Below are 27,494 nucleotides of genomic sequence, written 5' to 3' on the forward strand. Positions count from 1 at the left end.
AATGATTTATGGTAGAATAGGTAGGAATTCCCTGAAGAGGGAATGACAAAGAGTATGTACACCCCTACCCACGTAACTTTGATCTCAATGATTTGATATCACTTGTTACCTAATTTTAGAGAGTAAAGGATTAATATTTTCTTATAAGCAGATAATATATATTTAATCATCATATATAAGGTGATCTTAGAAATTTATCTCTGTTATCAAGTTAATGAAATAGAGAGATGGATCCTGTTCAAAAACTAAGTTCATTTTTGGTGATTTTTTTTCCCTTAAAAACAACAACAACAAGAGTGAGCTCATAAATTCAGAGAACAGATTGGTGGCTGGGAGAGAAGAAAGGTAAAATAGGTGAAGGGATTAAAAAGTTTAAACTTCCGGGCTTCCCTGGTGGCGCAGTGGTTGAGGGTCTGCCTGCCGATGCAGGGGACATGGGTTCGTGGCCCGGTCCGGGAGGATCCCACATGCCGCGGAGTGGCTGGGCCCGTGAGCCATGGCTGCTGAACCTGTACGTCCGGAGCCTGTGCTCCACAACGGGAGAGGCCACAGCAGTGAGAGGCCCACATACCGCAAAAAAAAAAAAAAAAAGTATAAACTTCCAGCTTAAAGTAAATAAGTCATGGGGATATAATGTACCGCATGGTGACTGCTGGACGAGGTCATGGAAAGGACATGACAACAGGTTGACCCTTGGGCTGGACTCAGGCAGTCTGAGGCTCCTCTCCCCCTCCCCCCATCCTGTATGTTCTGCCCACCGTTTCCACCCTAGGAGCCGTTTCAATGATGCAGCCTTGAGAGAGCAATGTGTTGTTAGGACCATCTGAACTGAATACATGACTGAACCCTGTTAAGGCCTCTATATATAAACTTTTAAGATTCTAGCGGGTCGGTTTGGAGGTCTACTCGTCTTGCGATCAGCCAAGACAAGCCTCATATATAAGCTTCCTTGTTTCTTAAACCTGCCACCTACCAATCTGAAATGGTCTGGCTCTTTCTTAGGTCTCTCCTCGCCCTCTGTGTACGGTGACACAGTTTGGGATTTCACCAGAGGAACTCCCAAGGTTGCAAATCAACAGTGATTACAGTTAATAATACTGGATTGTCTATTTGAAAGTTGCTAAGAGAGCAGATCTTAAAATTTTTCTCACAAGGAAAAAGAAAATTTGTAACTATGTATGGCAACCGATGCTGACTAGGCTTACTGCGGCGATCATTTACAATATATACAAGTATGGAATCATTATGTTGCATTCCTAAAACTAACATAATGTTATATGTCAATTATATGTCAATTAAAATAATAATTTTAATGTAATATGTTTTACAACTATTGATAAGTATACTATGAAGTTACATCCCTTAAAGCTAAAAGTTCTTTGGCTGGGATAATGAAACATAATTATGTTAAGGAACCATTTTTATTTTGGGTGGTTTATTATTTGTTTCCCAACTAAAAATATTAAGAATATATGCTGTGGGTCTTTATCACTTCTTTGTGTTTTAAAGTAGGTCCAAAATTGGGGTTCCTATATAAAATCTTAATCTCCTCCACAGGTATAAATAGAGATTGAATAAAACAGAGTGGGAGCCAGTCTGAGGGCTTTGTCCTAAACCATTATTGCATTCAGACATTACCTATTTTGACATCTATGGGCTCTGTTAAACTTTTCTTAGTGCTAATATTTTTCTTTGGTTTCCTTTTGTAGCTTTTTGAAAAGTTTGAAGTATTTACTGTTGAAGAACAATGACTTGAGTTTTCTAATGGATGTGGTATTTTACCATACTTTTTTGACCATTATAGCTTTTCTCCCCTTTGGGTCTTTTGAGGAAGGCGGGCCCATGTCCTGTGATGCTGCGTTATTGCCAGCCAGCTCAACTTGGAGCAGAAGTGTGGTGTCTTTCTCTGCCAGTGTGTTCCTTGTGTGGGCTTTAATATTCATAAAAAGGATGTTAGCATTTGATTAAGATATGCTGGTCTTTAAAGAATATGGCTCTAAACTTGTGGCCACATAGAATAATTGCTCTCCAGATACTCATTGGTAAGTATAATTTTGAACTATCTGTACCTGAATTCCTATTCAAAGACCCACTGAGAGAAATAATATTTGTGAAAGTTTGACTCAGGAAGGATAGGCTCTAAAATTTACTCATAGATTAAGGAATAATCAAAAAGCAATGTCACTGATATTGAATTAGCATCTTGTTAAATTTATTTTTAGATTAAAAAAAAAAATTTATACTTCCCTGCACTTCGGGTTACGTTGAGAGGTGTTATAAAGAACAATCCTACGAATGAGTTCTGTGCATGCCATACAGTTACTGTTGAAATATTCCTTACAGTTCACGATGATATTCTGAGATGACTCACGGTCAAATTATCTCCCGAGTAACAGGACCAGAGCACTAAGAAATAGAAGTTTTAACCTTCAGGGCCATGGAATGAATAACTGCTCTTGTTTCTCTTTCTGTGTTGGGTGCTAGAAATCTTAGAACTAAAATTTTTACCAAGCTCTAAAAATATATAGAAATCATGGCAAAAATTTTATACATTTAATACATTATATATTACATTTAAAAAGGTAATAATCTATTACATCTGGCTGCATCCTATTCTTCTTACCTTATCTTTTGCTTCTGATTTCTCCTAATTGCCTTGGTGTACTAAATACTTTGGTATAAGCCACTTTAAATTCCCAACCAATGTAAAACAATGTTAATAATGAATGGTATTTGAATGTGTTGTCTTTCCACTTTACGAAGTTTTTCTCTAAATGATGACTAAGCCAGAGGCAAGGATCTAACATGGTCATAGTTACGGATCTTTGAGTTGAAAGGAGATGGAATGTAAAATTAGGATATTTATTAGGGAATAGTCTTGTGATAAATAGCTGGAGAAGGAAAAAGAAGAAGGTAGGATTGAACAGAGCAAGAAGTTGAGCTGTAGTGGATGCTGTTCAATAGCTTCAGCTGCTCTCAAGCCAAAATAGCCCATCAGAGTTATCCTCCTCAGGCTGGAAGGGAGAGGCTTTTATACTCCCGGCTTTAATCAGTCATCAGACGTTGTTGCTCTAGGCAGAACTAGGCTTTGCCTCTCTACAGCTGAGGCTAACTTTGAAAGGGCTGACCACTATATGCTGTCTGCTGATGGCACTCACAGCAGCTAGGAACACAAGCCCATCCTTGAAAAGGGAAGCATAGCACCCCGTCTATCACAAATATTTTAGGTAAGTAAAATACCCTGAGGAAATTAGGACACACTCAGCAAGTTAAACCATCCTTGAGAAATTATTTTGCTCATAGGCTTATGTGCTAGTCATCCCTCCTTCTAACCTGCCTAGAGAAAACCTAGAGTATATCTCCCTGGAAGGGCATGAGTTGAATGATAAACGTTCCATATATTGTGTGTGTGTGAATGTGTTTGTGTATGTGTATGTGTGTGTGTGTGTGTGTGTGCGCGCGTGTGTGTGTGCGTGTGTGTGTATCTTAAAACAATATACACTTATTATTTCAGTTTCTGTCCTGGCACATCTTAACTATTCAGTCTCACAAGGCTGCAGTCGAGGTGTTGGCTGAGGCTGTTGTATGTATATTCAGTTATTATACAATATTTTGGGGTGTCTATTTTGTGCTGCATACAACTTAGACTCTAGACATGGACTTAAAGTAGAAACCATTGTGTTATATTTTTGAATGGAAAGCATTTACATTTTATGTTTCATTTCAAAACAGTATTGTAATAGGGATCTCCCTTCATAACAAGTATTCAAGCTGCATACATGTTTATACTCATGAACAAGAAGGATACTCTTAGTAAATGCTACACCACATGATTTGAAACACCGGACAATTAGGTAACTTGATTTAACAGCGCTATATACAGGTGATGAAAAATTTATTTTCTTACCAAATCTATCAGCCAGTTTCCACCCCCTTGAAGCAAAACCCCAATTCACCACATTCTTCAAATTTGTGAGTACATACATTGTTCAGCTCAGTTGGTGAAAAAAAACATGGAGATAAATAAAACGCACTTGCAGAATAAATACTAGAAGGAGCTACTGTGTAAAAATTAGTTTGCATGGTTCTCAGTACAAGTGTTATGAAATTTTTTTTTCATGTTTTAACTTAAAAAACTTTTTCCCTTTCAAATCAAAAGCAAACAGTCACAGTGGATTTTTTTCCCCCTGTCATTTATCTTTTTGCTTTTGACTAGAACAGACCTTAAGATTTTCTGATCTGAATCCTCGTCCTTCAAATGAGAAAACTAAAGTTTAGAAAGGCTTGAGAATTACCCATTTCGTGAGGGAAAATTCAGGATTGGAATCCAGGTTTTCCGACTCCTACTCCAGTGTCTTTTCTCCCCAATTATTCCATTTATTGATATGAATAGCTCTGAGAAATCAATAACATAAACAAATTTCCCATGCGCAAAGTCTGTGTGGGCAAGATATCCTTTTGATTATCCCCTTTCTAAAATGACTTTTTAAAAATAGCTCCCTTGAGTACATAGTTTCAACAATTAAAGATGAGCTTTGTTTTTACCAGCCAATGTGTGTTTGACATTATTGATTGATAATGTCATTGATTAATAAATAGCTTTTTCTCACTTGCTAAATTTCTTTATCTTGTTGAATCAAGGCTTGACAAATTATTAGGCAATGAACATATATTTCAAAATTATCCAAATACTCCTGAGTATCAGACAACCTAACAAATTTAGAGACTGAAGAAATGTGCACATCAGTTTATTTTTGTTCATTGAGAGGAAATGTAGCTTAAGTAGGGTTTGACTTTTTAAGATATTTATTTAGTTCTTGAATTGACTGACAAGCCTATTAATTTGTTCCCTGAACTTTATTAATGTAAATGCCCACATGTCAATCAACTTCTAATAAGTAATTATGTTCATAAGTACTGTAAAATTATTAGCTTTTAATTTGACCCAACCACACACATCAAAACAGTAACACAAATTATATTTTTCTAGAGGAACAAAATATTATACTGATAAAAAATTCAATAAGTGCATTTGTAAAATGTTCTTCCTAAAATGGTACCCAAAAGTTTATACTGGCCAGCAAAAATGAGTGCCAAAGTAAGGCATGTAACAGTTTTAAAACTGTGTACAGTATTAAACAACCTATGTAATATAAAGTTATGAAGAAATTCTATGGAAATTAACATTTTCATTAACAGGGCATATATATATATGTATATATGCATATATATATGTATTTGGGGTCTGGTTAAAAAATATGGGCCTAACAGGGAATAAGAGAGAATAGAAAAAAGGAAAGAGGGATATTTTTAGTGTTCAGAAGTATATTGTTTAAACATATAAGAAGCAAAATGTCTTTATCTCAAGTGACTCAAATATATTACCATCTAAGTGTACTTTTCCTCATGTAATAAAATTTTTTTGCAGTGTTTGAACTAGAAACTCAAGTCAAAAGGCACTGAACTAAACAAGAGAACAGAATTAGGCTTGGATAACTGAAGAAATGTGTTTGTGTCTTGTAATCTCATGTCATTTTTTGAAGCTGGATAAACTGCCCTCTGGAATCTCTGGATAATCTTTGAATGAAGATGGACTTTTATGAAAACTTTATTATTTTCTTATATGCTTTTAAATAAGGAAAATCACCAAAGTCTTCAATGATTTGTAATAAGGAAAACCACTGAGGAAATTCACTGCCTTACTCTTCAATTTATAATTTCCTTCTTAAAGTTAATTGTTTAATAAGTTTAATCATTATCACAAAGTTAAAATATTTACTAATAATTGAAGCTTTGTTTGAATTCAGTTTTACCTTTATGTGAGGAAATAAAGCTCAATTAATAAAGTTGTAGAATAACAATCTTTTCTGAATGTAAACCATGTACCTAAATTAATATTTACTGTTGATTTTTGAAGGGTAAACTCAGAAATAATACAACTAACTTGCAAATTCAGCTTTCCTGATAGGAATAAAACATGCATTCGCTGGCACTACATTATCATATAATTTGTTATTAATTTTACTTAGAAATGCTGCAATGTCATTTTGAGTTCCACAATATACTATTTCTATGCAACCAACACATGGTTTATCTATAAAGCATGAGGATATAATGCAAAAGGGCAAAAATACACATTTTCTATTCTACTAGCATTATAATTATATTTTCCTTGAAACATATTTGTGTTGAGGATAAACATGCTCTTATATTTTAGTATGCAAGAAAAGTAAAATAATTGGATGATTCTGTTTATATTTGGAGATTGTAAGTTAGCTAGCATGATTTATGATCTACTGAAAGTAAATCAAAGTATAAAGCATTGTGAACCATATTTTTTCAATTATTCTATATTTAAATAAAGTAATTCTAGAAGGCTGCTTCTTTTCATTGTGACTTGAATCAAAGTAAATAGAAGCTGAATTGAGACAGAGTGTTGGAAAGCTTGAGGATTACTTTTAAAGAGTTATTATTCATATTTCAAGAAGTTCTAATATTTTAATGTAGCCATCATAGGCTATCAAAAATTTATTTTAATGTACCAACCATGGGTTCTCAAAGATTTATTGAAGGGGTGACTCATAGGAAGATACAAAATGGATCATATACAAAATAATCATAATGTGATGTTAATGGATAATTTTTGATCTCAGTAAGTGGGGATTTGTATGCTTATAAAAGCCATTATACTTAATGGAATCTAGGAACATAAATCCCTGAAAACAATGACAACATATCTTTCAACATTGTCAGCTACCTCTCAGTCATTTTGATATCTAAATATTGAACATTTCTAAGTGTAGCAGACATGGAAATGCGTACCTTGCACAGTTAGATGCACCTGCATTGTTCTCGGTGTATGTTGAGTCTGAACAGAACATGTGTATGGGCCATCGTCTGTCACATCTACATTCTGTATCTGGAGGCTGTAGTCCCTTTTATTCAATGTTGAAATTGAAACTCGAGGATCCACTGACCACTTATCACCTCCCGCAAAAATAATACTTGACCGGTTCAGCCAGGCACCCTTTGAAGCTCCATCTTCCAAATAACACCTACAAATTATCAGAGACAGAACATTATTAATCAAAATGAAAATGAGAGACAATATTATCTTTGTTCTGAGTGTATTTCCATATGCTGAATTATGGCACTGCATCAAATGCAAACATCAGCTATAAACACAGGAGACATGAACACACTGGTACATTTTTCATTCCCAAAGCAAATATGAAACAATATCTTCCTACAGTTTGGTTTAGTTTTGTTTTTTAAGTGTGTGTGTGTGTGTTTGTGTGTGTGTGTGTGTGTGTATTTTAATTCAAAGCCAGTCAAAATCCTTTTTTATTCTGTCTGGATGACAAGTAAATTTAAATAAGGTTAAATTAGTTCAAATAACAATTTCAACATTAAAACACATTTCTTTCTTTGAAATTATAAGAAGTAGAATAGGTTCATGAGCTAGCCCGGTTTAACGCAATCCAATTCTGAATATAATGTGCCAGATACATAAAGCACAGAATGGCACCATATACATGTTTATTCTTAAAATTACCTGCATTTGCAGAGCAGTAGACCCGTACACTGAAACTATGAACTGCATTTCACTGATAATATTGCTGTTGTAATTAAATGTAGCGAGGCTAATATAATACTTTTAGTAGCAAATTCTTACAGTCTTTTCAATAAACTGAAATGCTTTCCAGAAAGCATTCATTTATCCAACAAAAACACGTATGGAGCATCTACTATTCATGGATTCAAAGGGTATTGCCTTTGCTCTCCAAAACTTTTAGTCTACTAAGGAGGACAATCTAATTAAGCCAACCAATTAATACTATACAGAAAGAAGAATATTTTTATGAAATCAGGCACAAGGTACATGAGAGACAAACGAGGGTTACTTGACTTAGAAAGGTTGTTGTCAGTACAGAAAAAGGCTTTCTAGAATAGAAAAATGCCTGAGATAAAGAGATGAAGAGTGGAAGATGTGGTGTTCTAGACAGAGGTGCTATATGCAGATAACTCCCGGGAAAGGTGAGAGAGACAGCCAGGCATGTTAAGGAAGTACAGAGAAGCATGGGATATAAGGTAGGAGGGATGAGAAACAAAATTGAAAAGGTAAACTAGAGCTAGATGATAATAGCAAGCATGATGACTACTATTAGATTTTAAGGCCAAATTTGAAGCCATTTATTCAGAGTTGTATTCTATAACAAAATTTAAAAATATAGCTTTGTATCTAATAGGAGTCAGTCATATCAAGATTTAGAACAGAAGGCTGTGGTCATATATCAGTGATTTTGCTGAGGACTGGCATTCTAAGTTTCAACCTGAAAACGTTCTGATACAAATTAAAGACTGGTTCTCTTAAATGAGTACAAAGCACAGCTACAGAATGAAAATACACATACACCGGAATAGTTTGACAGCATTTCTACAGAACACCTTGGGGGATTGAACACAGTGTTTTGAGATTGCTACAAAATTGCAAGCTGAAAGCAACAGGGTAGGCTGCTGCCAACTGTATCAAACTAATCAGTGGGTGAAAAAATAAGGAACAAGGTACATTGCAGAATCTAATTTGCAGTCAGCTTCAGCATCTACAGAATACAAACTAGTAGAAGTCATAAAGGTCATTGTTAATTGAAAAGCTTTTCCTGATGTATTTAATGAAGAAAATAAAACCCACTTTAATGACATAATTAAACAATTATAGTATATTGTCATTCTTAATAACATGCAGAAAGAAGATACAGGGGACATAGTTCCCATTTCACAAGATCACATGTGTACTGGTATAGCATAGAACACTGAAATACCACTACTAGGATTATGATAATTCCGCTGTCTGTATTTAATATCTGGGTTCATCAAATGTTTATTGTGTGACCTCTGCATTTGTGGCCTTCACACTTTTTCCTATCTGGTGCTCATAACAACCCTGTGAGGTATAGATTGCTATGCTCAATTCATCCTTAGAATATAAATGGAATTTTGTGGTTAAATGACTTGCCCAAGCCACACTGTTAGTGGATGGCAAAGTTGAATTCATAATCAAGCCTTCTATTTCCACATTCAATGTCATTTTCACCGTAATGCAGATCACAGACTTTTAAAATAGTTTTCAGAAATGGGAAGATGATTAGAATGTTGCAGACATTACTGCAAGTAATTTTTTATTTATTGAATGTGACCAACTGCTTAACCTGTCCTATTCTAAAGGAAGCAGAAAATTAATCATTAATGGATATTTTACCATGAAAGTCTGATTTAGAACACTCTGCCTGGCATTTCCCTTTCCCTAGAGACAGCAGCAGCTTTACCTTTATTTGGGGGGGCGGTATCAGGAAGACCACAGCGAGTAACTAGTATTTAGATACTAGAGATTTCATAGACCTGATCTGGGTTCTAACTCGTAATCTTAGCATAAGCACTATTCCTCTGTTCTGGCATGCCAGGGACCTTCACAGAAGAAGAGATTCTAACTTCTTCACTAAGAAAAATGAAAAAAAAAAAAGGTGGGGGGGGGGCTCTTTGTGTCTCCTCGGCTTGGATAACTATCTTCCATAATTATTATTGGTCCCAACCCAAAGCTTTTCAAGACATACACTAGGAAGACCCTTGAAAGAGACTCAGGGAAAAAAAGAAAATTGGGGTATTATTTCCTTGGACTTCTGTAGAGCAATTCTCAGATTACACTACTGAAGTAGAACCTAAATAACTCAAATTACCATATATGGAATTTTACAAATTGTGAATAGCAAGGCCTAGGAATGACTTTCTATTTTTATAAAAACATAAGATACTTATACATACTGTATGTAGTTTTAAGCTCAACTATAAGATGATTATGTAAAATATATGAAATAGGCATATACACATACGATTCCTTGAGAAAAAGGACTTTGTCTCCTATCTATCTATCTCCTCTTTGTTCTCCACTTCCCCCCTGTTTTGTTTTTGTTTTTTTCATGTACACAAAGAGGTACTGCTAGATATGTGTATGCTGTATTAAGAAGAAATTCTGGAAAGAAGGAAAGTATTTAGGGTATGATAGAGGGGAGCGGGAGGGTGGGAAAAGGACAGAAGTGGTGTGAATTTCATCTTGTACTCTTTGGGTATCAAACTTTTTTTTTTAGTTGAAGAACACTAATGTGTAAAGATATAATCTGTTGGAATCCTTGCCCACACAGAATTTATAATTTAGCAAGGATGATAAATTATATTCATGATGAACCATCATAAAGAACAGGAAGTGAAAATACAGTAATTAAATTGTTGTTATAATGGATTATTATAATTGTCTGAGGGTCTCTGGCTTCTGCCCTTGACCTTGTTCTCCCCATAATAAACAGAATGAACTTTAGAGTTTAAATCAGATCATCGACAACTCTAAGCCTTCCTATTTCACTCATAAGAAAAATTCTTAATCCTTATAGTGACCAATCGTCCTATGTAATCTGGCCCCTTGATGCTTCTCTGACATTGTCAGTTCCCACTCTTTCCCATTTACTCTGCTCTAGACTCTGGGCCTCCAGCTGTGCTTCCAACAAATCACACTTGCTCTTGCCCCAGGAAGTTGGCATTTCTTTCTGCTTCTTCTGCCTGGAACTCTCCTCCCCAAGAGGTCTGCATAATATATTACACAGTAGCAAAGTTACACAGTAGCAAATGTGAGGGGTTCTCCTGTTTAGGATGGAGAAATTAATGTGTGAGAGAGAGGTTGGTAAAGCAAAGATGATCATATCACTGATGAGAGTAGGATGAAGCAATAGTTCTCGGGTCAAAAACTTGGTTCATTTTTCATCTCTGGACTTCCAAATAGAACGTTTTAACAGCTAGTGATGTTAGGATCCCTTTGAAGTCTAGATAATGAAATAATCTGAATAAAATGTTTAATAATGAATATATCCTTTGAGTATGGCACAGCTTTTTTTGAAAGTTTTTCCCCCCCACTTAAAAAAATCTTCTAGACAACCTACTTTATAGGGAGATGACTGAAGCAGTTCCAAAAATACACTCCTCAGCATAAGCTGTGCTAACACCAAGACAAATATCATGACAAACACTTAAATTTTCAATCATCTGGATGTTGTGTAACATAGTTCCAAACATCTGGTTGTTGGAAAATGTATAGAAAATAGCTTTAATACTTCATTTTGTTCAAGATTGTTATTTATTTAAACCCAGGCTTAAGATAGTTAATGCTTTTCTAATAAGACTGACACTGCTGCTTCTGAAATCTTTTAAGAAGCTCCTTTATAAATGACATTTGTACGTATCAGGCAGGTCCTTATTTTGAGGGTATAAAGTCCCTCTTGGTGAGGTGCCAGTTGAACAAAATGATGTTGGAGCAATTCTAACAGACTCTCTCTGTGACACTATCTCCTGTGGTGATTAAATCTGAAAGGTGGACATCAGAGAGCTTAGTGGAAATTAGCATATTTGGCTATTTATTATTTTTTAAACTCGATTAAGAAATTAAGTCTGTGGCTGCTGAAGAATGATTTTTTCCTTTCATATCTCTAAGTTCCCTGTAACACATTCCAAAAACATAAGCCTTAGCACCATTACCATTACCCCACACAGCAGGATTTATTCCGCTCGATGGAGAAAGACCAGCTTTTCTCAAGACGTGTTGGTTAATGAAAGCCCCTATTAAAGGTACTAACTAATAAGAGAAGAAAAGTACAATTTCCCTTGGAATCAAAGCTAAACCATGTGAAAATGATCTACCTATGAAGGGATTGGCCAGCTACCTTCACAGCTGTCTTTTCATCATATCACAAAGTTCTAAATTTGACAGAAGAACTTTCAAAAGCACACAGAAAAAATTAAAAAATTCAGAACATCATACAACCTCCATGCTAATTCTGCATACAAAGAGAGCTTTGATATCCTGGTTTCAAGGCCAATATGAGGTAAGAAAAGTAAAGTAGAGATTAAATAGAACAGAACAAATTCTATCTCCTCACCCACTTGCCTTTGTTTTTAAGGTTGTTCTCTTCTTAATGTCTTTCATGCCAGTTATTCCTTGGATAATATAATAGATATTGATATGGGTATAGATATGAATATGGATACAGATAATTATAAACATACATGTATACATGTATATTACATAACATGTAGTATTTACTAGACAATAATATCTTTATATATAATATTATGGGTGAAATACTTCCTATTATCTTTCTATTTTGGCAAGTGTAGGGCATGCATGACTTTGTCAAGGGAAATCCATAATTTGGATTTCAAATTGTGGATTTTCAAAGAATCATCAATTTGTCTAATGAACTTATTTAATGAAGCACTCACCCTTATAGATGGTGAAAATTATATTTCAAAATATATTTAAAGAGATTTCTAAGTGAGAAATGCACTTCTGCAGGTAACAGTTCAATACTATTTTGTAGATAATAATATATATACTAACATTACTATCTGCCAGATACTGTTCTAAGCACATGATATCTATTTCTCATTCAATCTTCACAACAACCCTTTGTGATAGGTACCGTCAAGTTATCATTTTGCCGATTTTACAGCGAAGGAAGTGAGGCACAGAGAGGTTATGTAACATATGACTTGCTTATAGAAATTTGTAATGCATCATAATAACCTTATTATGACATAACTTCATTAAACCTCCAGGCATAAGTATGTAAGTAATATTAATGACACATGTACATTTATTTTTAGAATGGGAAATATGCCATGTTGGGCACATTTTACTTTTTTTTAAAAATTTATTAATTTATTAATTTATGGCTGTGTTGGGTCTTCGTTTCTGTGCAAGGGCTTTCTCTAGTTGTGGCAAGCGGGGGCCACTCTTCACAGTGGTATGCGGGCCTCTCTCTATCGCAACCTCTCTTGTTGAGTAGCACAGGCTCCAGACATGCAGGCTCAGTAATTGTGGCTCACGGGCCCAGTTGCTCTGCGGTATGTGGGATCTTCCCAGACCAGGGCTTGAACCCATGTCCCCTGCATTGGCAGGCAGATTCTCAACTACCACACCACCAGGGAAGCCCAGAATATTTTACTTTTTACATGGTAGCACACACACAAAAAAAAAAAAACAGAAAAAACAAACAAAAAAACCCAAATAATGTTGATTTCTTATTTTGTAAGAGAAAGAAATTGATTTTCTATACATTTTACTCTAGTACATCTTTGTAATAATAAAGCTATATTAAAAATGTCTTGGATAAGAGATTGAAAGTTATGAGCTACTATGTAATTATAACAGCAAATTCTCAAACATACGTATTTTTGATATTGTAAAACAGAGAAAAGAACACTGAAAATAATAAAGCTTTTAAAAAATTTTTTTTATTGCTTTTTCATACATTCTATACCTAATTAATGAAAGAAGTGAACTTTATTGTGATCAGGCAATAGTATTAATTCATACCTTTAAGTCTTATTTTAATGCAAAATTTATAGTGTATGTATTTTTTAAAACATACATATATAATATGTATATATATACATATATACATGTATGTGTATATATACATATATAAAACCCAACATATTAAATGCCTAAGAAATAATCAAAATTTGGTTTGGGATTAATCTCTAAATTCCAGACATTGAAATCACTCATTTTAACTGATAATCAAACCATGCTTTTCTATAATACTACAAATTGCTTTATCTTTTTCTTTTCATTGTCTCATTTAAGTCAAGCTTCCACTTTAGCCTGTCTGACCATGTTTAGAAGAGGCAATGCCAAGGAATTTTTACTTTTAGGGTGTTTCAATACATTATTTGTAAATCACTCAACATATGAATTAACATTTATTAAGTAAAATAAGCATGGATAGAGTGAAAGAAAGCCTATATATTGACTAAAGAAAGTAGGAAAGTCTTTGTGCAACGTACTGACATTTTTGGCCTATTACTAAAGTCTAATTATGATCGTCTTGTCTTGATAAGAATAAGAAATTCCATTTGCTGAATACTGACTATTGGTTAAGTGGTATGGAAAATACTTTCATATATGATCTCATTTAACACTCACAAAAGCATTTTGAGAGGTAGGTAGGTCTTATTATCTCTACATTAAAAATGGTGCATGTATGAATTCAGGATGGATAAATGAGGTAGAGAATGTAAAAAGGAAGAGGAGTTACATATTTGAAAAGTTAGTTTAAGACTAGCTCTGTTCAAATGGCCTTAGGAATCAAACTGGAAATTTCTTTGTCATTTCTACTTTTTAAATTCAACTAAACCACTTGCTTTCTCCCACATGGACTTAAATGTGAGATATTTGGATTTGTAAGGGCTTCAAGATTTTTGTTAACTGGCAGGGCCTCTGAACCGCTGTGGGGAGAATTCTGTCTGCAGTGCTATCTCCCTGGCAGATGCTTCCTGGAGAAGTTGGACTTTCTCCTCAGGAGCTATAAAGGGAATGAACACTACATTCAGAATGCACGCAGGAGGTGTTTAAAACAGCAATATCAGAGAAGAAGAATGCAGCCAGGTCCAAAGAAGTGAAGAGATAGTGCTCTAGGCTCCAGGCAAGCCTCTTTATCCCATCTTCTTAGGGATGGAGCTAGATACAGACACCTCACTCTTAAAACAAGGAAAAAAAACACATGGAATCCTGTACCAAAAACAATATCAGCAATTCTACTCCCTTCCATCAAACACCTACTTCCTTCCAGTAAACATCTTTGTGTTTAAATCATTTGGAAAGTATTCTATTTGCATATAAATACAGATGATAAAATAAGAAACAGCAAATGGCTATACAGAAATGTTCTAAACTCAACTATTTTGTCAAATTAATTAAGTATATGCCACTTTACAGCATCAGTAAATACAGATATTTAAAAAACAAAAATAATTATTTCCTCTTTCTCTCTCTGCTTAATGTTGACCTTTAAACTTTCTACTGGTCACCGATGGATTTTTCTTCTTGCCTTTTTTCTAATAAAAGGTATTCTGAGCACAAATTTTACTTTATGAATAAAGAATGGCTACATAGCACAATTAATTAAAACCAGCCTTGTGATCATTAACTAAAGTAGCCATTAATCCATATTTACCTGTCCTCTCTTGAGAAAACTAAGCCATATTTCAATATGAGATATGCCTTAAAATACAAATTAGGGAACGTATCCCAGAGGGAAAAAAAATGTAGTTTTTTTCTCATCTGCTTCCTGCAAACAAATTTAAACTGATTATATTTTCTCAAAATATGCTAAAAGTTAAAAATAGTGTCATATTTAAGTTTTTGTTAGATCACAGGGACAAATTATTTGTCCTTGAGAAGCAGCATAATGTAGTGATCAATTATAGTTAATATTGGAGTTCAAATGTTACCTTTCTTGTGCACTAGCAGTGGAACCTGGGGCAAATTAATTTACCTTAGTTTTCTCACCTGTAAAATGGGATTAGTAATATTATTTATTTGATAAGATTGTAATGAGGATTTGTTTGTTAAATGTGCTCAGGATGGAGCCAGATACATGGTAAGTATGTAATTAAGGATAATTATTTTCAATCCACCTTCCTATGGTTAACTTGATATTTAAAACAAAACAAACTACCACCATCATCAATGACCAAAATCCCTTTGTGCTATAAAATATAATTTGAAGGAGGAAAAAAAAAGGCATTCATAGAGCCTGGCTCGATAGAGCAAAGTGTTAGTTATCTACATTGCCATAGCCCAGGGCTGGTTTACAAGAAATAATTTTGCAGATAAATGAATGTCATACCTTAAAGTACTTCTCCTATTTTACCTTCCTTGAACTTCCAGAAAAGATTTTTTTTTTATTGTACTTCCTTCTCTTATAGGCAGAGCATGTTAAAAAAAAGAGAGTTTCAGTGTTACTGCCTTTTTTTAAAGTTATATTGACACTCAAAACTTAAGTTTAGATACCAAGTCCCTGGTTTACTAGCAATTGTTTTGGGCAAGTAACTGGACTCAATTAAAATAACTCTATTAAAGCCTTACTCACGTATTTGCAAAATGGAGATAGCACCACTTGTACTAATTCCTATTTTGGTATAAGATTAAATGAGACTCTGCATGGCAGATAGATTTATAAAGTTATAAGGAAAAATATACATGAAAATACTTTGTAATTATTTTAAGGTTTTATGAGTTAATTTTCCTCATAACTCTAGGACATGATTATGAATCTCTATTTGCAGATTGCATGAGCACAGTGATCTTCTCAAACTCAGCGAGATGAAGTTAAGGTGAGCAATTGTTTTCTTTTTGCTTTTACGGTCCATAAAATGATTTTCTATATAAACTAAATAGAAACTAATAGGTTCTATGTAAACTATTGCATGTTTTTAAATTGTCACCTAATTTTTTTTTTTTTTTTTTCTTTTTTGCGGTACGCGGGCCTCTCACTGTTGTGGCCTCTCCCGTTGCAGAGCACAGGCTCCGGACGCGCAGGCTCAGCGGCCATGGCTCACGGGCCCAGCCGCTCCGCGGCATGTGGCATCTTCCCGGACCGGACCGGGGCACGAACCCGTGTCCCCTGTATCGGCAGGCGGACTCTCAACCACTGCGCCACCAGGGAAGCCCTAAAATTTTTTTTGTAAGCTAAGGTCTTTGCAAAAATTATAATTTCTGATTACTATAAACATGGATATTTTAAGATAAAACTGTTAATCCTCACTTTTAAATGTGTTAATTCTCACTTTTAAATGCATCCAAGAAAATCTAAATAACATAGTGATTTGATATTCACTATCAGTCATTTTTTTTAAAAGATGAACAAGATCTGTTTTTTAAAAAAATGCTACATTGTTGCTCTTTCTCCTCAAACTCATATTTTCGTTCCACTTGTGCTATATAATTTGATTCTAATATAAATTTTTTAAAAATTAAAATCTTTTGATACCTTATCTTCTCTGTAGTAAAATTAAATATGTAAATTGAGTATAAAAATTCTTATGACTGGAAGGCTCTAAGTATAAAAAATATTATGGAGGAATTTATTTTTACAATCATTAATAGTATACAACTGATTAAATCATATATATCATACATTTTGATAAATATTGAACTTTTTTATTGCTTTACATAGATAATAATGGATGTCTTAATGAGGTGTCTTTATCTAGACACATGCAAAAAACCTTCTTGTGCAAATAAGGATGCTATTTGCTCACGTGAAATAGAGTTTAGAATCAATTCTACGGAACCTTGTTTTCTTAAATCAAACTATGATAGAAAGAATCCTGTTATAGCAACACCACTCAATTTTTTAACTCCGTCAGAATGATATGATTACAGTAATCTATCATCAAAAACATTCCCAATATCTTTTATAACTCTATTATACCTTCATGTAGATGTTCATGTAGATGTGTTGAAAGAAAATTTGAAACTGCCTAAATTGCAGTAGAATTTAGCAGACTCTAGAATTATTCGTTATATCAAAATCAACACCAATATTTTATTTTATTTTATTTTTTAAGTTAATCTTTATTTTATATTGGAGTATAGTTATTTACAATGTTGTGTTAGTTTCAGCAAAGTGATTCAGTTACCCATATATCCATTCATTTTTAGATTCTCTTCCTATATATGTTATTACAGAATATTGAGTGGAGTTCCCTGTGCTATATAGTAGGTCCTTGTTGACCATATATCCCATATATAGTAGTGTGTATATGTCAGTCCCAAACTCCTAATTCATTCCCTCCACACACACCTTCCCACTTTGGTAACCATAAGTTTGTTTTCAAAGTCTGAGTCTGCTTTGTAAACACGTTCATCAGTATCATCTTTTTGTATTCCACATATAAGTGATATCATACGATATTTGTCTTTCTCTGTCTGACTTAATTCACTTAGTATGACACTCTCTAGGCCCACCCATATTGCTGTAAATGGCATTATTTCATTCTTCTTTATGGCCAAAGAGTAATATTTCATCGTATATATGTACCACGTCTTCTTTATCCATTCCACTGTGGATGGACATTTAGCTTGCTTCCATATCTTAGTTATTGTAAATACTGCTGCAATGAACATTGGGGTGCATGTATCTTTTTGAATTATGGTTTTATCCAGATATATGCTCAGGAGTGGATATGTGGTAACTCTATTTATATTTTTTTAAGGAACCTCCATACTGTTCTTCATAGTTGCTGTACCAATTTACATTCCCACCAACAGTGTAAGAAGCTTCCCTTTCCTCCACACCCTCTCCAGCATTTACTATTTGTAGATTTTTTGATGATGGCCTTTCTGATCTCCGGTGTGAGGTGATACCTCATTGTAGTTTTGATTTGCATTTCTCTAATAATTAGTGGTGTTGAGCATCTTTTCATGTGTTTGTTGGCCATCTGTATGTCTTCTTTGGAGAAATGTCTATTTAGGTCTTCTGCCTATTTTTGGATTGGGTTGTTTGTTTTTTGATATTGAGCTGCATGAGCCATTTGTATATTTTGGAGATTAATCCATTGTCAGTTGCATCACTTGCAAATATATTCTCCCAATCTGTAGGTTGTATTTTCATTTTGTTTATGGTTTCCTTTGCTGTGCAGAAGCTTTTAAGTTTCGTTAGGTCCCATTTGTTTATTTTTGTTTTTATTTTCATTACTCTAGGAGGTGGATCCAAAAAGATATTGCTAAGATTTATGTCAAAGAGTGTTCTGCCTATGTTTTCCTCTAAGAGTTTTATAGTATCCAGTCTTACATTTAAGTCTTTAATACATTTCAAGTTTATTTTTTGTGTATGGTGTTAGAGAAACTTCTAATTTCATTATTTCACACATAGCTTTCCAGTTTTCCCAGCACCACTTATTGAAGAGACTGTCTTTTCTCTATTGTATATTCTTGCCTCCTTTGTTGTAGATTAATTGACCATAAGTGTGTGGGTTTATTTCTGGGTTTATCTTTCTATCCTACTCCATTAATCTATAAGTCTGGCTTTGTGCCAGTACCATACTGTTTTGATTACTGTAGCTTTGTAGTAGTGTCTGAAGTCAGGGAGTCTGATTCTTCTAGCTCTATTCTTCTCTCTCAAGATAAAAAAAAATGCAGGGATCAGATCATGTAAGGCTTTATGGCCCATTATATGAGAATTTGCATTTTTTCCAAGGACAATGAGATATCTTATGGCCAAGGAGAGAGTGAATGGTTCCTAGAGCTAGGATATTTCTGGGTTAGGAGTGGCCTTACAACAAATATCCATGTGGAACCCTCCTACACTGTTGGTGGGAATGTAAATCAGTGCAGCCACTATGGAGAACAGTATGGAGGTTCCTTGGAAAACTAAAAACAGAGTTACCTAATCATCCAGCAATCCTTCTCCTGGGCATATATCTGGAGAAAACTCTAATTCGAAAAGATACATGCACCCCAATGTTCACTTCAGCACTATTTACAATAACCAAGACATGGAAGCAACCTAAACGTCCATTGACAGTGGAATGGGTAGAGAAGTGCTACATGCATATATACAGTGGAATATTACTCAGCCATAAAAAGAATGAAATAATGCCATTTGCAGCAACATGGATGGGCCTAGAGAACACCAACATTTTATATAGTCTCTTTGTTTCATTTCCTGTGGGTTTTACACTTTGGACTATGCTCCATGCTATGATTCTGTATGTTTGAGAGATTTAGTGAAAGATGAATGTAAAAGTAAGAGGTAGGAACTGGAAGCAATTCAACCACAGACCTACACTCTCAGGCAGGTCAATTTTAGGAAAGAAAACATATGAAAATATATGTCAAGAAATTTTAAAAACTTATCTGTTCCTGCACAGGCCTTTGAAAGTCATCATATATCTTTAGGACATTTATACCACAGTTGGAAAATTTTTGATATCTGAAATGCAGTGTTTTGTATCTTTTTCTACTGTTAAGCTATTTAACTCTTTATTTAAAGCTATCAGCATTATTTGCCTCTATTTTTTCTCCTTTTCAACCTTCAGCTTCTATTACCTAGGGGTAGGGAATATAGACAACTGAATCTATGTGAGAATTATTAGAATATTAGTTTTCATATTGCCTGTACTGTCCCAAAGACATTCTTCATGAACAACATGGGCTTGTTGAATAATTGCTTAAAAAGTCTGAATTCCTTCTATTTCAAGTGTATGTTTAAAGTGTATGTTAATGTTGCTGGAAATCTGAGCCAGGCTGCATGATAATCATCTATTCATCAGTAAATTAAAAATATTTAGCTAGTCTTTTAAAAATGCTGATAATAATATCTTAATTTTGCTAAATGTCCAGAGCTTAATTATTCTTTTTTTGTTTACTCAATATTAAAATACACTTGAAAATTTTTAGCTAATACCTGTGTATTTTAAATATACGTGTTGGTAGTCTTTTGGGTTTCTTTTCTTTTCCAGAAATCTAAAATGTACTTTTCTCTGTGATCAATTCTTTCATTATTGTTAAACCTTTGTTGCTTCAAGAGGTATGTGTGTGCTTCAAGAGTTGTGTGTGTGTGTTGTGAGAGAAGGGAGGAGAGACACATTCAGTGTAAAAATGCACAAGAAGTAAAAATGAATACTTATAATTAAAAGAATAGTAAACAATGGCAAAATCTGAATATGTAACCAACATATAATTTATATTAATTTCATCTGAGCTCTTTCTTACAGAAAGTACCAGAATCTCTCTAAATATTAATGCTTCTCTTGCTAGAGGATCCATCTAGTAGTAGCATCTAGTGGACAGCTGGACCTGTCATATCTCAGTGCCTGGCTGACTCAGGAAAGCATGTGCCTCCGAGGGATGTAAAATTCCACTGTGATTTAGGAAAAGCTGAAATTTCAGCCATGACTTTCTGACTGGATCTCTCCTTACTAGACTGCTGCATATTTGCCTATCTCCGTGACTGAATCATCTCCCAAGGTCAGAATTCTGTGATATTTGTCACTACTTCCTTGAGTCACTATAAAAAGCAAACTTGAAGAGTAAAAAAGGAAACCATCATTATAATGTTCTCTAAAAACAGATGAATTGAAATCTGGGAAAAATACTGATATGGTTTCTCCAAGATAGTTTTACCTTGAATTCAGAACAACATGGAGTTGAATCACAATTCTTATTGACACTAACTAGCCCTAGGAATTTGGGCACTACTTAATTTGTCTAAGCCTTCACATTTGATTCTTTAAAATGAGGATAGTAATATGTACTTAAAGAAGCTATTTTGGGAAGATTAACTGAAATGTTCCAGGTGACAAGACCTAAATACCTCACCTTAGATGTCATTTCTTTGGAAAGCCCTCTGTGAAATCTCTGCTCCAAGCCCCTAGACAGCTTAATGGACCTTTCCTAAAGCTTGCATTTCCCCCATCATGTTAACTACCTTGCTTTATTACCCTGCACTGCAAAATCCCTTGCTTAATTGTATCACCCCTGCTAAACTGTAAAGGACCCTGGTTGACTTATTCACTATGATGACCAGTAATGAGCACAATGTCTGTTACATAGTTGGTGCTTTAAAAAAATGTATTTTGAATAATATGAGGAATTGAAATAAGATATTGTGCAAATGTTTTATAAAAGAGAAGAAATCAAATTCTTCTGGACACAGAAAAGGGTGGGACTAGGTCAGAGCAGGTTTAGTAGAAGAGGTAGCACTGGCATTCACCTTACTCCCACTGTATTTTAGAGCTTTTGTTCCAGATTATTCTAAATTAAAACACACACATGAATCTCTGGATTTCCTCTATGGTTCCAAAATGGAATATATCATTTGGAACAAACAGGAATGCCCACTGTCTACAGAGTTGTTTTTACCTGCTGTTCATTTAACTATAAAAATTACATAGGCCAAATTCTAAGTTTGATGCACTGAAAGTAGAACAAACTCCTATTTGTCTCAGAAAATACAAATGGAAGCCACTCACATCATGGTATTTTCTTTCCTAAATTTCTGGACATGTGAAAAAAGCTCAAGGGCTGGGTTAAGTAGATAAATAGTGAGTAAGGAGGAGGCATAAAGAAAACTCAGTAAATGAACAAATATTTTGTTAAACATGAGAAACTTACTCATTTGGTCTTAATTTGATTGGAGCAATATAATATTTTTAACTGTTATCCTTACACATACAAAGATAGGTCTTTAAATTTTTATTTGATGATCTACAAACATGTTCTTGTTTATCATTGTTTATGTCATTTACTTTGGACTTCCAACTTTAGGTTCCTCCTACGGTAATTCTTTCATTTCTCAGTAAAAGATAAATTTTTCACCCACTGTCCTTAAACGTATCTGCATTTTCTTGCTGAACACACTAGCAATTGCTTTTAGTATAGCTTGTAGTTAGCATATTACATATTTGTGGAATGTAATTAAACATGATAAACATATGGTCATAATGAATTAGAGATGGAAAAGAAGAAGAATGGAACTTGAGTGCTTTTTAAATTAGAAATTTAAAGTGCAGGGCCCCCAGTAATTTTAAGTATTGCTACATTTTTTAAAATATTTATTTGGCTATGTCGGGTCCTAGTTGTGGTATGCGGGATCTTTCGTTGTGGCAGGCGGGCTCAGTAGTTGCAGTGCCCAGGCTCTCTAGTTGTGGCACACGGGCTCTAGAGTGCATAGGTTTAGTTGCCCTGGCATGTGGGATCTTAGTTCTCTGACCAGGGGTCGAACCCACGCCCCCTGCATTGGAAGGTGGATTCTTAACCACTGGACCACCAGGGAAGTCCCAGGGTTGCTACATTTGAAATTCTTTTTTACTTGAAATATTTTCACCCTCGAAGACCCTGTTTTATTCTTGAAATGGTTTCCTATGTAAGAAACTCCGTAGCATTTACTCTACAATTCTCTACCTTAGCCATTAATCTCCCACGTAAGGCTGTCAAAATCTTTTATGAAAATCGAAGTGTACAATATCCACTTTTCTTATCTTTCACAATACATTATTTTCAAGCATCCCAGCAAGTTAGTTAAGTGCAAACTGCCTTGTAAAAATCATGTTAGAAATATAGCCACACTTTCTTCAGCTTTTCTTCTGTTACCAACATTTCACAGTTGTCTTTGCAATCAATACTGAACACACAGGACTGTTGTTTCCTGGCTTGCTTGTCTACTGAGCTCCTTAATTCATGACTCAGTTCTTATTCAAAAGGACTTCATGGATGTCATACTATATACACACATACATCTTTTCTCTCTCTCTCTAATCGGACTCTCTAATTATGAGCCTTTGAAAGAAGCTATCATACCTTTCTTTTTGTTTTCTCTAAAGTACTAGTTTATCATATGTATGTTTCCGGGATTTCAAATCAACACTGCACAATTCTTTAATGGCTCACTTTATTTTTTATGTACTTAGCACAAAAGAAAAAAAGACGCGTTATAAAATAAATATAGGACTTTATGGAGAGCTAATAGATTTTAAAGTGACATTTTACCGAGTTACAAGCAAGTGAATGGATTAAATTTCCTTTGAAACACACACCAGTGCAATAATTAAAGGAAACAATTTCTGGCAAAGTATACATTTTATTTTTGCCAAACTCCAAATTGTCTTATAAATAATGAGGAATATTTGTCTTTCATCTTTAGCAATGGCTGAAAGTCATCATTATCTAACAGATGCTCAGTGACCCTTGTGAAATAAGTTGGTCATTCAAATCAGCTATTAATGGGCAGGCAGCTATAGCAGGCAAATCACTAATATTACAACTAATTAAACTCCACTTTGTATTTAAACAGAAAACAAGGTGAAACTGAGACATACCTGTCTAATCTTACTGAGAAATAACCAAATTTCAAAATGAATTCAAGATTTTTATTTTGAGATAGAGTCTGAGTCAATTCCCATTTCAATTCCCTCAATAAATTAAAAGGCAAAAACTATTTCCTTGTTTTAGATAAGCTTACAATCAACAATGGAGGATATGCAAAATATTTACACCATGACAGATGTGATAGAAGTGCTATAAGCTACTTAATTGTTTACAGAACTTCAAGAAAGTAGCAATCATAACTCACCACAGTAGAAGAATTAGGAAAGCACCTAGAGAAACAGGGATGTGAGACGGCTCTTTATAGACAAGAATCATTTACAGAGTTAGATAGGGGGATGAATAAGAGCTGTCAACAGAACAGTTCACAGAAGGAGAGAAGAAGAGAAGCACAGGTAAAGAGGTACAGAATAGGGAATGAGGTTGCAGTATAGCATGCAATCTGATATGATTAAGTAGGAGTGTAGGAGAGAAGTGGGGAATATGGTTCCAAAATTCATCTGGAGGTGAAAGATAATTTCAGATGCTGACCTGTGAATTTTGGAACAATTTCAGTAGGCAATAAAGATATTTTAGAGTAGATAAGGGATATTTTTGAAGGAGTTAGGGAGGAGGGCTTTTTTTTTTTTTTTTTTTTAGCATACCCTATGAACTGGATAGTAAGCTAAGTGATTTCATATATACTGTATAATATAATTTTCATAATAACCATCTGAAATATATGTTATTACCCCTTTTATATACTGAAAAAAGAGGCTCCAGAGGTATTAATAATTTCCCCAAGGTAGGAGAATCAGAAAACAGCAGTACTTTAAATGTTCCCTTCATTCATCCAGGCATTATTTTCCACAAGAAGCTATTAAGCTCCCTACTTGTTTTCAGCACTGCCCTATTGGCTAGGGATACTGAGTTGGAAATATACGGTCCCAGAAATTCCAGAAATTCTCAGAATAGTAATGAGACACAGGGGTAAATAGAACAAAATGATATACTGTGATAGGTAGTATAATGCACATAGGTAAAAAGTCCAAAGAGAGGATAAAAGAAGGAAAGCATAAATCCTCCTTGTGTAGTCTGAATTGAAATGAGGATTCTTAAAACAGGCAGAATATTTAGTTAGAAGCTATGATCTTAGCCTGAAATTATGACAGACTTGATTGGCTTGTCAAGAAAATTTACAGGAAAAAATAGTTGGGAGAGTCATAGTCAAGGTGGAATTTTTAGTCTTGAAAGAGATAAGGGATCTAGTAAAAAAGCAAGACCAAACAGATGACATTGTTTCTAATTGTTTGCACTTAGATATCTCGAAAAATACAAGTACTATTTAAGTCTAGTGAAATTAGAAAAAGGACTTGGCTTAAGGGCAGAGATAATAATTACTTTCTTTTAACATATTGCATTTGAGGCACTGATGACATCGCCAAGAGGAGATGGTCAATAAATGACTATAAATGCAGTCATTAGGAAAGAGACATATTTGGAATTTTTTTATAATTTATGTGGGTTTGATCATGCTATGGGACCTATATGAATAAAGAGGAGTTTAAAGGACAGAAACTTAAGAGATCTTGCATATTTTGGTATTGAGAATAGTAGGAAAAAACATATTTGAACATGAATGTTCTTTATTGTCTAACACTATGAAGTCAAAGAGGAATTGATAAATACATCATTACCTTGAAGATCATTTCTCAGTGACATCACTGAGAGCAGTTTCAGTAGAGTAGTGATGATGTAAGGATGTAAGCCTTTTAAGAGGTTTTATTGGAGAGGAGGATAAACAGAAAACTATAGTTTCATCAGTGCTCAATCATATTTTTTTATAAGAACTAGATTTATGTAAAATGGGAACTCTTAATAGCTTTCCCAATCTTCCTCCTTTTCAATCTCATTTCATTTTAATGTCTCTAAATATTCATCCTTTAGTTTACTACTTATATACAGTAGGCTTTAATTAGAGATAAAACTGACCAAATAGATGATCTTGTGCATCCTCAAGCCTTTGAAACTATAAAACACAAACTCCCTATTTGGTTATTGTTGAGCTAGCAAGCATCATTTAATTGCCAACAATTTTATTTTAAAAATTTTATTCAAAGTCTGCCTTCAGTCAACTAACATTTTTATATTCAAGTTTCTTTAGCATCTAATCAATATTTCTCTCCTTAGAGTAATATAATTACTGGATCCTTTATTTCCATCTTATTTAACTTATTTAGATAATTTTAAATGTATGGATGTAGGACCAAATTACGACACTGTTTCTTACTCATTTAGCACCTTAAAAAATAATAATACTTAGATTGTTTATTTCCTCCTCATAATTACATTTTCAGTTAGTATGTGTGGGGGGGTATTTTTAACCCTTAAACTTTTATGTTCCTCCCTGCTTCTTGCTTGTAGAAATCAAAAATGGTTATTTTATAGCCAGCTGTACTGGGTATATTTGGAGAACAAAGACAAACCAAGGAAGGAAGAAATTACTTTCTTTAAGAAAAAGGGCTTTCACATAAATTGATTTACTGTATACTGATTATCATGAATCCAAATTCTCTATCTTCCTGAGACACCATGCACTACAGTTCATAAATTCAGGTTTTGAAAAATTGAATGAGGTTATTTTAAAGTTGGTTGGATATAAGCCTAAATAAAATGGAAGACTTAAAAAATCTCTCTGACCTAAGCAATTACTGGGATAATTCACGTAGATAATAACCTCAAAATTAATGAACACTAAATTGAAGATGAGGGAAGAGCTGGAATAATCATCATTTTCAACAACCTATGCTTTTCTTACCTCCAAAAAGGAAATTGGAGGAACAAAGATATTAAAAACAAAAATTCATATAAGAACATTGCTGAAAATACACAGTGCAATAATACGATCCTAATAAAAAAGTATTGCAATCTTGTAGTTGTCAATCATAGATAGTAAATGATCAAATAAAGATTACAATCTTTTCATCATTTGTGATATTCTAAACACTAATCTAACATTCAAAAGTACTTTATAAAATTGCTGCTGTTGCTATATTTTACAGAAGAATAAGATGAGTCTTAAGGAAATTAATAGTCTTAAGTTACAAACTAGAAATAGTAAGAGCAGGGATTTGAATTGATGGTCCAACTGAATCCAAATTCCTTGCCCTTTCTACCATACTCTCCAGACTATTACAAAACTCTAATTTTCTAAAGTATCTTTCAATTTACCCATATGTCACTGAGCAGCCTTTCTTGTCCTAGTATATTACAGAAAATTGTCTAAATGAGACCAGGAAAGTAAAAAAAAAAAAAAAAATTTTTTTGTTAGGCTATGGTCAGATCTTGCCTGGGCCCAAGAGCACAGTAACAGAACAGGAGGAAAAAAAATATTGTAATGAAAGTAATTCCCTTATATAGTAGTGGATAAATTCTTGAATATTAATATTGTTCCTTTCCTAGCCTACAGATATAAATGGCAGTGAACTCAGGGCTCTGAAATCATCTGACACAACAGATTGCAAATTCCCTGAAGGCAGCCTTGACCACCAAAGCTTAAGCAGGCCTCCCTACAGAACAAAAGAAGAAACAGCGAAAGGCTCTATTCACTTATACACCTGAATCTTACATAACCTTCCAAATTGTTTGTTCGCTCACTTGTTGTTACTCCAGGGACCGTGAATAGAGACCAAGTCTTTACTCTCCCAAAAGAAGCAGTATCAGCCATTTGTGAGTTGCTCCAGACCAGTCTTCTGCTTTAGCACTAAATGAAGAAAGTTTATTAGTTTCCTGATTTATA

The 27,494-nt window shown here is 34.2% G+C and overlaps 1 protein-coding gene across 1 annotated transcript in view; it reads right to left on the reverse strand.

Annotated features, from left to right (window-relative positions):
* Positions 1–27,494, reverse strand: part of NEGR1 (neuronal growth regulator 1) — a 909,858-nt gene that overhangs the window by 515,195 nt on the left and 367,169 nt on the right. Inside the window, exon 2 of the mRNA XM_060005942.1 lies at positions 6,823–7,055. Within this exon, the coding sequence (XP_059861925.1) occupies positions 6,823–7,055 (233 nt within the window). The remainder of the gene's footprint in view (positions 1–6,822; positions 7,056–27,494) is intronic.

Source organism: Delphinus delphis, chromosome 1, assembly GCF_949987515.2.
Source record: "Delphinus delphis chromosome 1, mDelDel1.2, whole genome shotgun sequence".
In the NCBI taxonomy this organism is placed as follows: Eukaryota; Metazoa; Chordata; class Mammalia; order Artiodactyla; family Delphinidae; genus Delphinus; species Delphinus delphis.